This window comes from Cibotium barometz, chromosome 60, assembly GCF_041138505.1.
Source record: "Cibotium barometz isolate CiBa-2024 chromosome 60, ASM4113850v1, whole genome shotgun sequence".
Classification (NCBI taxonomy): domain Eukaryota; kingdom Viridiplantae; phylum Streptophyta; class Polypodiopsida; order Cyatheales; family Cibotiaceae; genus Cibotium; species Cibotium barometz.
The window spans coordinates 4,165,461-4,181,860 of NC_141105.1; the positions used below are offsets into that span (position 1 = coordinate 4,165,461).

A 16,400-nucleotide genomic window follows, 5' to 3' on the forward strand; every position below is an offset into this window, starting at 1 on the left:
CATCATTTATAAGTGAGTTTTGGTCGCCCAAAACTTAATGAAGTGTGTACACAGTCACTTATAAATTAGTGCCGACTCCTAAGGCTAGGTTTGTGACCAATACTTAGCACCTATCACATGCCACATAACCATGTCAGCAGACAGTTTCACATGCACGGTTCGCGGACGAGCGTCCCCTTACCCGGAACTACACATTGGTCAAGCAAGCATGAAAACAGCATGCAATTTCAACTACAAGCAAGCACATAAAGATGCTATGCAATGCAGCATTGGTATGAACAATCCTCGTTAATGAGACTATACCAAAATAAACGTGCTCCAGGCAAGTACACGAAGTACCAGACCTAATGGAACACCAATCCACCAATCATTTCCGGGCATGTACACAGAGGCACAAGTGCCAACGGAAAGCCAAGTCCACAGTATCACATGAGTGGCATCAATCCCCAGCATATACAACTGCCGTGGACACCAGTCCAATGTACATACATGATGAGAAAGCACAGGTGGACCAATTGGGTGGCCAAATGGTAACAGGAGGCATAACTTATATGAAGCTAAGTTTAAGGTATACACGGATCATGATACACTAAAGAATTTTTGTAACCAGCCGGATTTAAGAGACCGTAAAGCAAGATGGGCCAAATTGATGCAAGAGTTTTACATGGAAATATTGTATAGATGAGGAAAAGAGAATGTTATTGCTGATGCATTGTCTCATATAATGTATCAGATGAGTTTCAATATAGTCGAGAATGAGATCATTCATAGAATACGTGAAGCTCAAAAGACGGATCCGTATGTTCAATCCTTATGAAATAAGGCTAGCTAAGTAGATGAGGAATCAACTCCGTCTAATTTTTTCTTTGGTAAACGTAGATTTACCATTGAGAATGGAATTCTCAAGAGGAACAACAAGGTATGCATTCCGGACTCAGACAATTTAAGGATATTAGTGACTCGAGGATGTCACGATAGTCCATGTGTTGGACACTCGGGGATAAAGAAAACAATTGAGCTCATTAGACCTTCTACTGGTGGCCACAGTTAAAGAAATATGTTAATCATTATGTGACACTGTGTTTACAGTGTCAAGTTACTAAATTCGAGCGTGTAAAGTCGCCCAGCTTGTTACACCCGTTGCCTGTTCGTGAGAGGAAATGACAGAGTATTTTCATGGATTTCCTTATGGATTTACCTCAAACCAGGAAAGGTTTTAATGATATCTTTGTCATTGTGGATAGATTACCTAAGATGGCAAATTTTGTTCCTACTACGAACAAGATTAAAGCTCCATAAGTAGCAGTATTATTCATTGCCAATGTGTTTAGATTACATGGCTTGCTAGAATCCATTGTGTCGGATAGAGTTCCATGGTTTACATGTAATTTTTGGCAACATGTTTTTAGTAAACTTGGCATGCAACTCTGCATGTGCAGCAATGATCATCCACAGAATGATAGTCAGACCAAGAGAGTCAACCAAGTCTTGGAGGAGATGTTGAGAGCTTATGTCGGAGAACGACAAAGCAATTGGAAAAAGTATTTGCCTTTACTAGAGTTTGCATATAACTTGCGCAAGCATTCCTCTACAAACTTTTCTCCATTTGAATTGAATTATGGGTATAATCCAATGATGCCAGGTACAATTGGATTACCTCAAAAGACACCCAGTACAACTAAATTTCTATCTCAGATGCAATTAAATTTAGCTAGAGCTTGAGATTATATCCCTCGAACTACGGATTGAGCATTTAAGTACGCTAATCCCACGTAGATAGCTCGAATGGTGACAATCTTTGGCCTACAACCGTCATCCACGAACGTTCCCCGTTCACACTTATTATTATAAGTGATGATGTACAATATAATTGAGAATGCATAGGCGGAAGCATAAACAAGACAAGAGAGAGAGTAGAGAGAGCTTGTGGACAAGATCACCTTTTATATTAGCTTGAAGCTTTACAATGGTAATAGGCCAGCAAGAGAATGTTGAACTTAGTGAATAACGGAGGAACTCCTTATATAGTCCATGTGAGAGCTGGCCGACTGTCTCTAAGGCTAGCCGACTGGCACAGGACAAATAAATAGGAGAAAAATATATAAAATATCCAATAAATGGTACAACCCCAAAACACTGAGACGCATGAATTCTAACACCCCCTCTGCAGCTCATAGTGTGCAAGAGTCGGAAGAAGATAAGCCAATGAAGATGCAACCATGGATCCTCCAGCACCGCGAATACTGGAATCACCTTGGAGAGAGCATCCACCAACCTATTTCCTCGAAACAAAATGCCACCACGAACAGCAAGAAACTTTGCTTGGCCACGAATTCCCACACAAGTGTGCAGTGAACTCCAAGAATACATGATGAGCTGCTTTGGACACACCACACCCATAATCCCCAACAGTGGACGGCGAACACATCACGTCCCAATAGCCTCGAACAATGAACTCGCAAAACATCCAGTTCATAATCTCTACTATACAAAAGATAACCATGTCTTGTCAGATGTCTAATGCTTGGAACTCCGAATCACAGTTCCCATGCACCAGTAAGTGGAGCTGTAATCAGTCTCCTCTCCTGTCCACAAGCCTCTTCTGGCAAGAAGCACATGGGGGAAACTGCGTGTACTAGAGAAGTACATCATCTGAGCCGGAAGCGCCCTGGGAGTCCTAGAAGTGGTACTAGAATCTGTATCACTATCCTATGTCGTGTCTTTGTCTTTTCTCTAAGATGAAGCCTTGCCCTTGGTCTTGTCCTTCTTCATGGACAAACAATCCTTGGACAGATGTCCTCTCTTCCTACAAAAGAAGCAGCAACTCCGACCTTTCTTCTAAACTGAGGAAAGTGCTTGGTCAGAACCGGTGACTGACACCTTCAACTTACCCTGTGAGACGAGAACGGACAACTCCTCCAAAAGTAGGGAGCTAAGATCATCAAAATCCAACTGAGTGGATGTGACCTTGCACCGCAAAGATCGAGAAATCACATCATAGTCCGGAGAAAGCTTGGTGAGGATAAGAGCACCCAGCTAAGAAGAGGACAAAGCAACACCCATAGCCAATAACTAGTCATGGATAACCTTGGCCTTCATAAGGAACGATTGCATGGAACTGCCTTCAAGAAATAACAAACCGTAGAGCTGCCCTTGCAAGGTAACTTTCCTCATCAACGAATCTCGAGCAAAGAGATCCTCCAATTTAGACCATACCTGATGAGCACTGGTGAAAGTTTGCACTGCTAGTGAGTCCTCCTCTGTGATGGTCCGCACAAGCCCAGAACGTGCCTTTGAGTCCCGATTCTCCCAATCTTGTAATTCCGCAACAAATTCATCCTCCTTATCCTAAGCCCACCTCCTAGAGTTTTGAGGACACTCAGGCTTCCTTTCAGTGCCCTGAACAATATCCCACAAACCCTTGTGGATGAACCAGATCCGCATTTGAAGCTTCCAATGAGCATAGTTGGGTCCTTTCAACTTGTCATCCTTGTTCGTACAAGGGGAAGCCATATCCACAGCAATAAGAAACACAGATCTCAACTCTCAAAGACATCTCTCAAGTGCTTTCCAACGAAGCGAGGCTCCAGAACCAATCAGCCCCCTCTCAAACCAGAGAAAGAGACAAAGGCTGGACAGCAGCAAAACAGTCCAAGAAACCACCGGGAACCTCCTACCAGAAGGGTAGGGACTTGTGGAGGTAGAAGGAGATGTACAGCCACTTGTCTGGCAACTCCACATGCAAGAAACTCACCAACAACTACTGCCAAAGCAGAATTTGCAGCCAAAAACTCCAGCGCTTGCCTTTGTAGAAGAAAACGCAGCCAAGTACCTAGCCGGCTTGCCTCTATAGGAGAAAACGCAGCCACCAAACTGGCCGGCAGCGAGGGAAGGGCTGGCTGGACCAGAAAACGCAGCACTGTATGAAAGCGCAGCCACTGTTTAGGACTGATCTGCAGCCAGGAGGAGCTAGGGCAGAAAATGCAAGGTACACATGAGAAGGCAGGCAGATTTGTAGCAGATGGAGCAGCCTGAACCTAAGCGAATGATACCATGATTGAGAGTGCACAAGCGAAAATAAACAAGACGAGAGAGTAGAGAGAGCTTGTGGACAAGATCACCTTTTATATTAGCTTGAAGCTTTACAATGGCAATACGCCAACAAGAGAATATTGAACTTGTGCAAGGTGCAAGGGAATGGATGGATTAGTGAATAATGGGGGAACTCCTTATATAGTCCATGTGAGAGCTGGCCGACTGCCTCTAGGGCTAGCCGACTGCCACAAGACAACTAAATAGGAGACAAATATATAAAATACCCAATAATTGGTACGACCCCAAAACACTGAGATGCATAAATTCTAACACAATAGTATGCCGCCATTGGTTTTCCCACGCATTAATCGGCGTGTAAGTCTCCCACATATCAATGTGTACACGTGTACGCGTCCCACGTGTTACCACGTGTGGTCGTAACATTCTTTCCCCCTTTTAGGAATCATCGTCCTCAATGACAAACTGAGGATAACGCTTACGAAACTAAAACTTTGTTTTCCAAGTTGCATCTATCAATGGATGTCCTTTCCATTTCACAAGAAACTCCCAAAGAATATGATTTCGCAATCGTCTTTCTCTTCGTTCCAAGATCTGTTCTGGTCCATGATCTTCCTGATCAAGCTCCTGCAAAACAATCATACCATCAACTAAATTATCACCGTCGTGAAGATAACGCTTCAATCGACTTACATGAAATACTAGGTGACTGTCGAGAAATACTAGGTGGACACGACAGACAGTCTTGTGGCAAGTCTAACTAATAAGCCACATCTCCAGCTCGTTTCAACATCATCCATGGCCCGCAATATCTAGGCGACAACTTAGCAGATTTACCCACAAAAGCGTCTCAGTCCTCCAAGGAACAAGTAGAAGCACTTTCTACCTCTCTTTAAAAGAACGAGCTTTCCGCTTGGGATTAGCATACTTAACCGCTCGATCCGTAGCCTGACGGATGTAATCTCGAGCTCGAGCTAAATTTAATTGCATCTAAGACAGAAATTCAGCTCCACTGGGTGTCTTCTCGGGTAATCCAATTGTATCTGGCATCAATGGATTATACCCATAATTCAATGCAAATGGAGAAAGTTTGTAGAGGAATGCTTGCACAAATTATACACAAACCCCAATAAAGGTAAATACTTTTCCCAATTACTCTGTCATTCCCCGACATAAGCTCTTAACATATCCTCCAAGATTTGGTTGACTCTCTCGATCTGACCATTAGTCTGTGGATGATCACCTCTAGATTTGTGGTCATTCTTTATTGACACCTTTCTCTTACCTCCTACAAGAGTCTTTGTAGAGGAATGTACACTAGAATAGATGCCTTTCCCTTTTGCCCACTAGTGTACCTCAAAACTTCATAAGTAGGTCATCTAAAATGAGATTTCGATAAGAGTTTGACACTTCTCACGGCACACTAATGGTCGAAGTTTATCATTTAATCCCAAGGCAAATTTTTGAACCTGTAAGAAATCTAGTAAAATTTGCGAAATTTTCATGAGCACCTCTCGATACTCCTGAACTATAAGATTATTTTGAGAGATAAAAAACCATGTATCAAGAGATCTACTCTGCTCATCTGGTGGCACAAAATTTTGAATAAACATCTTCTTAAATTCCTTCCAAGTATTGGGGATTGCCTTGCTTTTGAATTTTCCTCCACTAATGATGAGCCACATCCTATAAATTATATGTAGCATGCTAGATTCTAATGTGCTCATCTGTGATTACATAAAGTTCCCACTTAGAAAGCCACTTATCTCCTGCTTCAGCATGCTGGATTCTAATGTGATGGATTCTAATGTGCTCATCTGTGATCACATAAAGTAAAGCAATATTTCCGAGACACTGAGCTACTGCATCAACCATGCAAGAAGGTAAAGTGCCAGTGTACTTTGGTGGTTTCAAATCCTTTAACACAAGTTTTGGTTTGAATTCCTTTTTCGATGTACCCTCATGACTATCAAAGTGATGGGTATCCGAAGTCGTTTGAGACACTATAGGTGTTACCATAGTGTGGATATTCACTTAAATGGTTGCAAACCATGCCCATTGCCCAATGGAGTGACACCACATAACGTTTCAGCCCCGAAACATTTCACATCGGAACAAATACGGACCGAAACGCCTATGTACATAAAATCAAGAGATATTGGTGGTAGGTCTACTATATGTTAGTAATAAATAATAAGTATATAAATGTCAAAATGACTCACATTACCTTGTTACAATGATTCACGTGATACATCATAATTTAAAAACAAAAAACAATGTGCATAAAACAAGTACAACGAGCATCTCTAAGCTTCAAACCTCAAAGTTCCAACTTGCATGTCATGACTCACGACTCATGACTCATGAGAAGTTCTGAAAGTTCAAAGGAAACATGAAAAACTGTTTACATAAATTGTAAATATGGAATATCAAAACTGCAACAGTGCAATGTACTATTACTAGTAGAAAAGTCAAGAGTCAAGCCTCAAGACTGATGACTAGTCACTAGTCAACAAAATGACAAAATCCAAAATGATAAGTCATGTACTGAACTACTATATTTGCAGGTTGCAACTAGGGCAACAAGCCTACATATCAGTGAAATCACCAAAATCACTACACTCTGAATCACTCTCACACTCTGAGGGAGTGGGAGTAAGTCTAGAAGGCTCCACAACTCTCTGTCTAGAGCGACCTCTAGCAACAACAACAGATGTCTCTGTAGCAGCAACAGAAGATGTCTCTCCATGATGGCGTCGTGTGGTAGAGCGAGTCTGGCGTGTGAACCTCATGTCCTCTTGAATAAAATCATATACATCATCCTTTGTTGTGCATGGCTGAATGTTTGAGATGTCTGTAGACTCAACAGCAATCTTTTTATGGTCTACTTGCTTCACCATCCAGCTCATTGTGCCTACACCATCCAATCCTCCAAGCTTCTCCGAGACTCGAAGGTTGGCATTGACATATGCCAACTTGTCTAGCTGGGAGGTGTTGAGCCTAAAAACATTAAAAACAACAAGCTTTGTTAGCCACGGCCCACCACTCACTCATCAAAAAAAAATTCGGAAGACTCATGACTTATGAGTCATGAGTAATGAACAAGTAAATTGTAAGCTTACCTATTGTGATCCTTTGTATGTATGTTGCCCATAATACTCCACAATGTCTCTGCGCCAGAGAAGCTTACCTCTTGTGAGAGAACTCGCATCGCCAAAGCCTTGAGAGTGGGATTAAAACCTCCAAATTTTTACCCATGTTACCTCTGTACTCCAAGAGGTCCTCCTCAAGCTAATTCTGCACTCTCCTATCAATATGGTAAAGCCTCTCCACATAGTCATTCTTACCAAAAAGCAACACACGATCTGACCTATGTGCATCACTTCTCCACAAAGGGTGGAGGAGATGAGCCACACAATGAATTGGCCGTCGAAACCAAGACCACCTTCTGTCAAAGATCCCTAACATAGAAGCCACCCTACACAAGCAAAATAACATCATGAACTTAGTGAATTAGGAGTTCAGAAATCAGGGTCAAAAAACTCATAAAAATATATACCTCTCAGCGCTAAGCACTCTACAATCACATATAGCACGCCTGAGTTCCTCCATGAACTCATAAAGTAGCCTCATAGTAGATCCCTCACTTGTCACATAAGCGCATCACAGAGACAATGGGAAAAAGTGCAGCCTGAATGGCATCTACATCTGCCCAGAACTGAGTGTTGTAAATGGTGTTTTGGATTTGACTAGCAACGGGCGAGCTAGACTCAACCCAAGCAAGCCACTCCTGATCAACTACCATACGTCATAAATCATCCTTGCATTTGACCAGGTTGCAAAACCAATGTACAAGTCATGGCTCTCAAATGGAAATACACGCGCCTCCATTAGAATTTTCAATTGCAATATTAGAATTTATTACTTACCGACACAAGACGAAAAAGATATAACAAAATCTTGTCTTTGTCGGCTTTCTGAGAGTCAATTTCCAATGGTATGTAAACAAACCAAGAGCAAATGATTTGTTTGTGACAAAGTTGATAAGTTGTAAATCTTTATCAACCACCGCAGCAACCCATGGAAGTTCTCCTATATCCTCCATCATAAGGTTGATGGAGTGTGCCGCACATTAGGGTCCACACAATGTGTGGATATGTAGCTTCCACTAGCTCTCCCGCAATTACTAGCATTATCCGTGATGACTTGCACCACGTGATGTGGCCCAGCTTCTTCATAGCCTTCCGTATGTGCTGGAAAATCAACTCTCCTACACACGAATCATGATACATCTTACACAAACAGTTGTACTTCAGACTCCTGAGTCGAGACTCAAAACATGTCCATTGTCAAGATAATCAAGAAACAAGACATGTCAAATTTAGAATCTAGATTCTTACCAATAATTCGGGCAGCACGGCCCAACACATCTATGGACCGCAGAAATGTCATTCCGATGCATCAAGCCACTAGAACATTCAGCAAATGACTCTTGCAGACGTCCTTCCATCCACCTGATATAATAGTGCAACCATATAGTGCCCAAGACTCTCTATGACCATCCAATTGATCACGCACCATCGCAACCTGGCGAGTTAGCCTCATAGTACAAAGGCCTTCTAAACCTACGGGACTGATCGGGGCTCCTACAGCTCTTGCTACCGAAACAATTGTCACAAATCTTTTGTATGCACCTGTGCGTTCAACATGAAATGCAATGTTACACTAATAGAAGAAGCGTTCCTCTGCGATCTCAACTTGCCTCTTCAAGCTTAGAGCCCAAACTTCATGCAATGTGGTAGAACGGGCATGGGCTCTCTTTCGAGAGAAGAGGGAGTTATGAGAAGAGGGAGTTATAGATGAGTTGCTTCTGCAGTTTCAACATCCTGTGTGCCACTAACACAAGAAGTAGCAGTCGCCGCCACAGCACTAGTGCCCACACCAATAGTCAGGGATGAAGATGCAGTGGATGGCTGTGATGATGGCGCATCAAAAGTAGCAAGACGGGTACCTGAAGGGATGGACCGCTGGTAGAAGCTCGAGCATCCATAGACTGAGGTCGATCAGTAGACTCGGGCTGTAGCATGTCCACCACAAGTTTTGCTCTCTCCTCTCCTTCAATCTCCTCAAGTCTAGTGGTTGAAATAGGAGCTGTCAATTGTCCCATAAGAGCAATGTATCTCTGTCTATCTCCACCATATGCTAGCCACACCTCCTTTGGCACAGCTAAACATGAATCGTACCCTTGCTACTAGTCCAAGTCAAATGAGCTTTCACACGTCACACCCCGAGTCAACATGAAACTGGCCTTCAGAAATCTGACGGGCGGTGGAACAAACACTCGCACGCAAAACACTTCATCACCCATGGGAACCTGAAAAAAGAAAACAAACACACGAGCTAGAATGCTCCTGCAAATAGTACAAGGGCACCGATTGGCCCCAAAACGCAATGGCGCCCCACATTCAGTGATACACCATGAACATGGTAAAGTACCTGATGTATCATATCAACATACATGCATCTCATCCTGACACATCCAGAGTATTGCCCAATGTATTCTCAAGGGTACCAGGATCCAATGGCACCAAAATACCATAATATCTCGGAAAGTGTATAAATACATGCACAAATAGAGTTCAATCCATATATCCATGAACCAAACCAACTCTAGGACTGCTCGCAAGACTTATGCCCTCCATGAAGTCTCGAAGTGTTAGCTCAGGTTGCTACAAACTTTGAGCTCAACCAAACCATGCCATTCCAAAGAAAACCAACTCCATAAATAGCATCATCTCAATATCCAATTGACCAATCCTGTGGTCAAGAACAGCAAGAACCATATGACAAAGATCATTGTCCCAATCTCCCTCAGTCATACCTTAGTTCCAAAGGCAAAAACCATTTCTGTTACCCATAGCTGTACACAGAGTTACCCATAGTTGCAGTTATAGTTCAAGGTGCGGCCGACTGTAAACCATACCCAACTTTACCATCTCATGTGACTAGTACACAATATCATAGAAGTCCCATAATCAGATGTACTGTCAGTCTCAGTACCTTCGGGTGAATACAAAGATGTCACCAAGCAACTCCTAGATAACAACTGAGCCTGTCTATAACAAGGGAGCAGAGGTGCTACCCCCCTCTTGAGCATCAGGCAATGCTCCAGACCCATACTCTGCTGAACCTGAATGAGCCGTAGCAAGAGTCGGCTCCAACTCAAAGACATCAAGATAAAGCTGCAATACCTAAGGTGAATCTGCTAAGTCACCCTCCTTCATCCACTTCGCATCCCTCGGTGAATAATTCTTTAAACTTCACAAGATAGCAACGGGAAAGACCTGTACCTTCCTTTCCTTATGTGCCAGTATCTGCTCGGGAATAAGAACCTCATCAAGTTTCTCTGCTTCCATCTGAGCCTCATCTGATACATCCACAGGCACCCAAAACCTGCTTGCACTCCACCCAAATGGTGAGCACAAGTTCCCAATGAAGCATAGTAGATCACCACTGCTAAACATAGAAAGAAGCTGCCTTCCGAACCCATGAAGCCTCCGTGAAGATACCACCGGTGACAAAGTGTCAAAGCCATAGCCTTCAACCTATCTTTTGAACCATAACACTTCATCTGCTTCCTTGTTCCTGGCCAACTACTTCTTGTCCTTGGTGTCTTTTCTCTTGAGCTTCATCCTCACCTTTTGCTCTTCACCTCATATAGGCAAAGACTCATAATCTTGCACTGTCTCCTCTACTTCCTTTTCACTGTCCACATGTTGAAGCTTTTGATGTGACAACCACGGGCTCGCCTCCTTGAGAAAGTCGACGATATCCCGGCGATGGAACCATGAAACCGGCCTTCAAAAATCTGACGGGCAATGGAACAAACACTTGCACGCAAAACACTTCATCACCCATGGGAACCTGAAAAGGAAAAACAAACAAGGGAGCTAGAATGCTCTTGCAAATAGTACAAGGACAGCGATTGGCCCCAAAACGCAGTGGCGCCCCTTGCGGTATTTCTTTACTAGATCAAAATTGAGTACAAAGTACAACTTGTCGAATCCTCTACCAATAGGATCCCTTTTAGCTTTTCACCTAGGACTTTCCAAATAAGAACTCTCGCTATTATAGCAACGCATTCTATAGAGAAGGCACACCTATACGAGTCACGACACCTTCCTACTAGAAAAGGTCTTCTCCATCTCAACCATGGATCCCACGAACCCTTTCCCAAACAGCAGTAGGGCTGTACCAAACCATATGTCCTTCCTATAGTCACAGCTTGCGTGTAACCTCGAGAAAAACTAGAACCTCTTCACATGAATCCAGAGACATGCTCTCCTAAGACCTGTATCTGATAAACCATAGACCTGTATCCATAAACCATAGTCCTGTATCTTCGATACCAAAGTCTTGTTTCTTCTTGAAAGACTAATGTCTTGTTTCCATGACAGATAAACCATCAGATCACGGTTGCCAAAACCTAGAGAGAGAAAGATAGAGGACGTATCAAGCAATCCCTGAATTCACATAAGTCCAAGAAGAAGAGTAACAACCATCTCTTCCAAGAACATCATCCTGTGCATCTTAGCTTGATCCTCTCTATCCCAATCTCGTAAACAAGGCCTGCAATCCACGATACCAAAGTTCGCCTGCCTGGCTGCTTCCACACATGCATGTAAGCTGCTCCACGACCACCAGTACCTGGTCAAATTCATTGCTGTGTGCCCATCCTCTGCACCGCTTTCCCACACCTGGCGTCCATCTGACTGCCCAACTAGCTATCCACCTAACTGATAGCTAGCCTGGCTGCCCACCTATCTGGTCGCTGGATGCTGGCAGCCCATGCATATAGCACTCCTGATATCCACCAGCAGAAACAACGACCAACAGCATCAACAAAAGCAGCACTTGGCAGCAGCACTTGGCGGCGGCGGCAGCAGTGCCCGCCACCTGTAGCCCGGGCGCATCAGCACTTGCGCAGCAGCACCCGTCAACAATCCATGCGCACAACTCTTGCGACACAAGAGCAACAACAGCAACAGCCGCCTGTAGTTCTTACGCTGCCCGAACACCTCCCTGGTAGCCGGCTGGTAGTCCGCCTATACCTCGCGTAGCGGCGCTGTTCCAGACGACGACCACCTCCAGATGATGCCCGCCATGATGATCGACGATGATCCACGCGTCAACCCTCTCTCTTCAGCTCGCCACCCATCACCTTATATAGAGGTTATGCGCTTTCTCAAAAACGCCAAAAGCAAAGATTTTTAAAAAAAACATGCTTTTCAAAATAAAAATAATAATATTTTTAAGCATCAAAGGATTAAAAACCTTATAACTTTTAAAGTTCCTTTTTGTCCCCTTTCACACTTGGGCTAGCCACCAACATGGGTTTCCTTTTCACATTCAGCTGATGCCTGTCCACACTGTGCGTCCCGTGTCCGTGCCCGTGCTCGTGCCCACCTGCTTGTTGTCCAGAGGGAAAAACACAGGGTCGTAACACAACACCTTTCCACAATGCACACATACAGTCTTTCTGGAACTCGAGCCTGGGTACTTTCTTCTGAGCACTGTCTCTAACCAAGGATCGTGCTCAGCAATCTGCCTCCCACAAGAGGAGGAGGCGCCTCTCCTCCCGAGTGTGAATGTCTTTGTGAATGTCTCGCCATGGTGACTTGTCACCTCACTAACCTGTAAAAAGTTAAAACAAACACACGCTACACTTAGCACGAACCTTCAGGAAATTCGAACAGATTTCTTACGAATTGTAATTCAATGCGACTCAATGCAAAATTCAAATCTGAGAAAGTTCTCTACTTTGGGGGAGCTCCAACATAAGCCCAAATCTGAGATTTAGGGGAAAATCTGAAGTTCACATTAAATCAAGCACATTGGACCTAATTTTGGCCAAGTTTCAGATTTGGGCTTATATCAAACCTATCCCAAATCTGAAATTTGGGAAAAATTAGGCCAATTTCACCCAAAATTGGGACACGTTGAGGCCAATTTCTCTCAAATTGAAACAAATTGAGGCCAATTTCCCCAAAATTGGAGGAAATTGAGGCCAATTTCACCCGAATTTCAGATTCCCCAAATCTGAAAATTGGGAAAAAATTAAAATTGGAACATTGGGCACTTGCCAGTGCCCCAAATTTGATAGAGTTGAGAGAGAGAGTGTGTAACATGCGGAAGGTCTAGGGGTCTTCTTTCAGCCCTAAACACCACTGAGAACATGCTGATGCAAAAACGCAGACAGAAGGGAGAGTAGAGAGAGAGAGAGAGAGAGAGAGAGAGAGAGAGAGAGAAATGCTGGAAATTCACTATATTTCATATAGTACAAAAAGGTACTCTAGGTCTACAGCCCTAGGCTGCCTTGCTAAAAAGGTGGTAAACACCAAAATCTACTCCTAGTACTTGACCCATTCCATAAAGGAATGAATGAATACAATGATGAGCCTTGAGTGCCTTTTATAGGCCCTTTGGAATATTGAAGTGCTGGCCGAATGCTGGACCAAATAAGCAAAACGCTGATGCGCCTGTCTTCCACCATGCAGCCAACAGCTCTTGTTCTCAGCCGACAGCATCTTCTGGTCTCCTCCAAATCCACACTAGCCAATCTGCACTCTGTGCTCCATAATCCTGGTTCTATCTAGTTCTTATACTCTTTTTCTAGCTGCTTCTTCTGGATTAGCTCTAAGAATGCACATGGGCAAGCATGCACATGACATCCCCCTCTGCTAAACTTGATGACGGGATTCCAACCTATTCTTGAATGACTGTCATCATCCCACTCTATTCCCGGAGTCCCTCTGTCATCCATCCAACTCTGGCAAACCCTTTTCCTGAAAACTCGGCCTGGTCTCCAAAACCACTCTGACTCTGAATAAGATCTATGCATCTATTCCCTCCAGTCCCCAATCCATTCTTGCCCTGACTCTGAACACTGTCTTGGTCTTCATTCCTGAGAAATGAGTCTGGCACTCACATCACCCCTTGGAGGATAATCCTCCCTTGGGACCGTTTCCCGAGAACCTATCTGGCTCACATGACTGCCATCCCCTCTGGCTTTGTGGAACACCACCAACAAACCTCTTGGAAGCTCTTCCCGATTCTGTGCTCCTTGCCTTGGGCTTCGTAACCGTGTACTTTCCTGTACCTTGGACCTGTACACCATCATATGGGACTGATACCAATGTAACACGCGGAAGCTCTAGGGGTCTTCTTTCAGCCCTAAACGCCACTAAGAACATGCTGATGCAAAAACGCAGACAAAAGGGAAAGTATAGAGAGAGAGAGAGAGAGAGAGAGAGAGAGAGAGAGAGAGAGAGAGAGATGCTGGAAATTCAGTATATTTCATACAGTACAAAAAGGTACTCTAGATCTACAGCCCTAGGCTGCCTTGCTAAAAAGGTGGTAAACACCAAAATCTACTCCTAGTACTTGACCCATTCCATAAAGGAATGAATGAATACAATGATGAGCCTTGAGTGCCTTTTATAGGCCCTTTGGAATATTGAAGTGCTGGCCGACCAACATTCGGCCAGCCGACTGGACCAAATAAGCAAAATGCTGATGCGCTTGTCTTCCACCATGCAGTCGATAGCTCTTGTTCTCAACCAACAGCATCTTCTGGTCTCCTCCAAATCCACACTAGCCAATCTGCACTCTGTGCTCCATAATCCTGGTTCTATCTGGTTCTTATACTCTTTTTCTAGCTGCTTCTTCTAGATTAGCTCTAAGAATGTACATGGGCAAGAATGCACATGAGAGAGAGAGAGAGAGAGAGGGTCGCTTAGGCTTCAGTGAAGAGGAGAGAGAGAGGTCACGGGTCCCTGGTCGACCTCAGCGAAGAGGGGAGAGAAAGAAAGAAAGAAAGAAAGATGTATTAACGTCTACTAGATGCCGAACTCGACCTATGAGACAAATCAATGTACAACTGTCAATGTCTTCTTAGATGTCCATGTCAATGTCTTCTCAACCTTAGAGAAGGGGGGGGGGGGGGGGGGGGAGAAAGAAAGAAAGAAAGAAAGATATATTAAGCATCTACCAAAGACCCAATGGGCCTATGAGACCAAAGTGATACAATAATATCCATGGCATATCTCATCATGGAATGGAAAATAAAACAGAAAGAAAACATAAACATAGCTATCTCACTGGGGTGTTACAAAACTGTCCATGGAAACTCATCATGGAATACTAAGAACATAGAAACATGAGAGCAACATCAGCTCCGAGTAGATGGTATACCACTCTCCAAAAATATAAAGCATGGGGCTAATGAGTATGGCCGAGAGGTCTCCCTCAGCTATGTCACGTGGAAAGGTAGCTCAATGGCGGTGGAGCATGTCCTGGAGCTAGAGTTGATGAGGTGATTGTGGCCAACGGGGGGGGGGGGGGGGGTCGAGGGCGTCGGGCACGCTGGAGTAGTGCAGAGGCTCGGCCGAGGTGGGTCCAGAGCAGCTCGTGGAAGAGAGAGAGAGAAATGAAATGAAATGAAATGTTATATTAACGTCTTCAAAAGGCCATAATGACCTATGAGACCAAAAGTTACATCATGGTGGATCTGATACAATGTCTGGATAAAAAAAAAAACCCAGAAAATGAAAAATAAAGATGATACTACTGGCACCTAGAAAGAGAGAGAGAGAGAGAGAGAGAGAGAGAGAGAGAGACGACGTCGGTGAGAGTTCGAACTGTCGACCTCCAGGCACACCGCACGGGTGACGATGCACGTGCGAACGGCTGCAGTCCCAACTCCCGAGTCGATTTAAGGTTCATAGCATCGAACTCCACGCACGTCAACGACAAGATGTTTTGCCCCTTAATTTTTTAGCCGTTTTTCCCCTTAATTTTTTTAGCCGTTTCATGAAACAAAGTTTCATATGGCTTTTCGTGAAACCTCGAAACATTTTAGGGGTTTGAGGCGTTTCACATTTCAGAGCTCTTGAAACACGTGTCATGGTGACGCTGAGATGGAGTCAATTGTTCCAACAATTTGGGGAAATGATTGAATACGACCCTTGCAAAAACAACCCCGTTGCCGATGCTCTTAGTCGAAAAGACACAATCCAAACATTGCAAGAGTCCATTGTGCTGGAAATTCAAGGCAAAGACTTGAACACTATGAAGGCACAGTATCCGGATTTGAAAGAGTTCGGGACTCAATATTAGTTGGCCCTCAATTCAAAACCAAGCCACTACAGTATGTAGGATGGCTGGTTGTTTTTCAAGAACCGTCTTAGTCTACTCAAAGAAAAGCGCTAGGTCCTTCTCCATGATACCCATGATTCTCTGGTTGGAGGTCATAGGGTTATCAACAGTACCTTGGAGAAGTTAGAGAG

The 16,400-nt window shown here is 43.9% G+C and overlaps 2 protein-coding genes across 4 annotated transcripts in view; both read right to left on the reverse strand.

The window, feature by feature from the left end:
• Nucleotides 1-16,400, reverse strand: part of LOC147604890 (succinate--CoA ligase [ADP-forming] subunit alpha, mitochondrial) — a 99,572-nt gene that overhangs the window by 67,777 nt on the left and 15,395 nt on the right. The window lies entirely within an intron of this gene.
• LOC147604891 (uncharacterized) lies at nt 6,440-11,998 on the reverse strand. The gene is made up of 3 exons (XM_086793877.1): nt 7,983-11,998; nt 7,176-7,531; nt 6,440-7,053 (listed from the first exon to the last, which is right to left on the reverse strand). The coding sequence occupies exons 2-3, from the start codon at nt 7,262-7,264 to the stop codon at nt 6,642-6,644; spliced, it is 501 nt and encodes a 166-aa protein (XP_086650003.1). The 5' UTR covers nt 7,265-7,531; nt 7,983-11,998; the 3' UTR covers nt 6,440-6,641.

Bases quoted from the DNA above. Each gene is read 5' to 3' on its own strand.
- LOC147604891 (XM_086793877.1), bottom strand. From the start codon at position 7,264: ATGCGAGTTCTCTCACAAGAGGTAAGCTTCTCTGGCGCAGAGACATTG. The intron at 7,054-7,175 runs GTAAGCTTACAA...TAATGTTTTTAG, and splicing joins CATACAAAGGATCACAATAG to GCTCAACACCTCCCAGCTAG.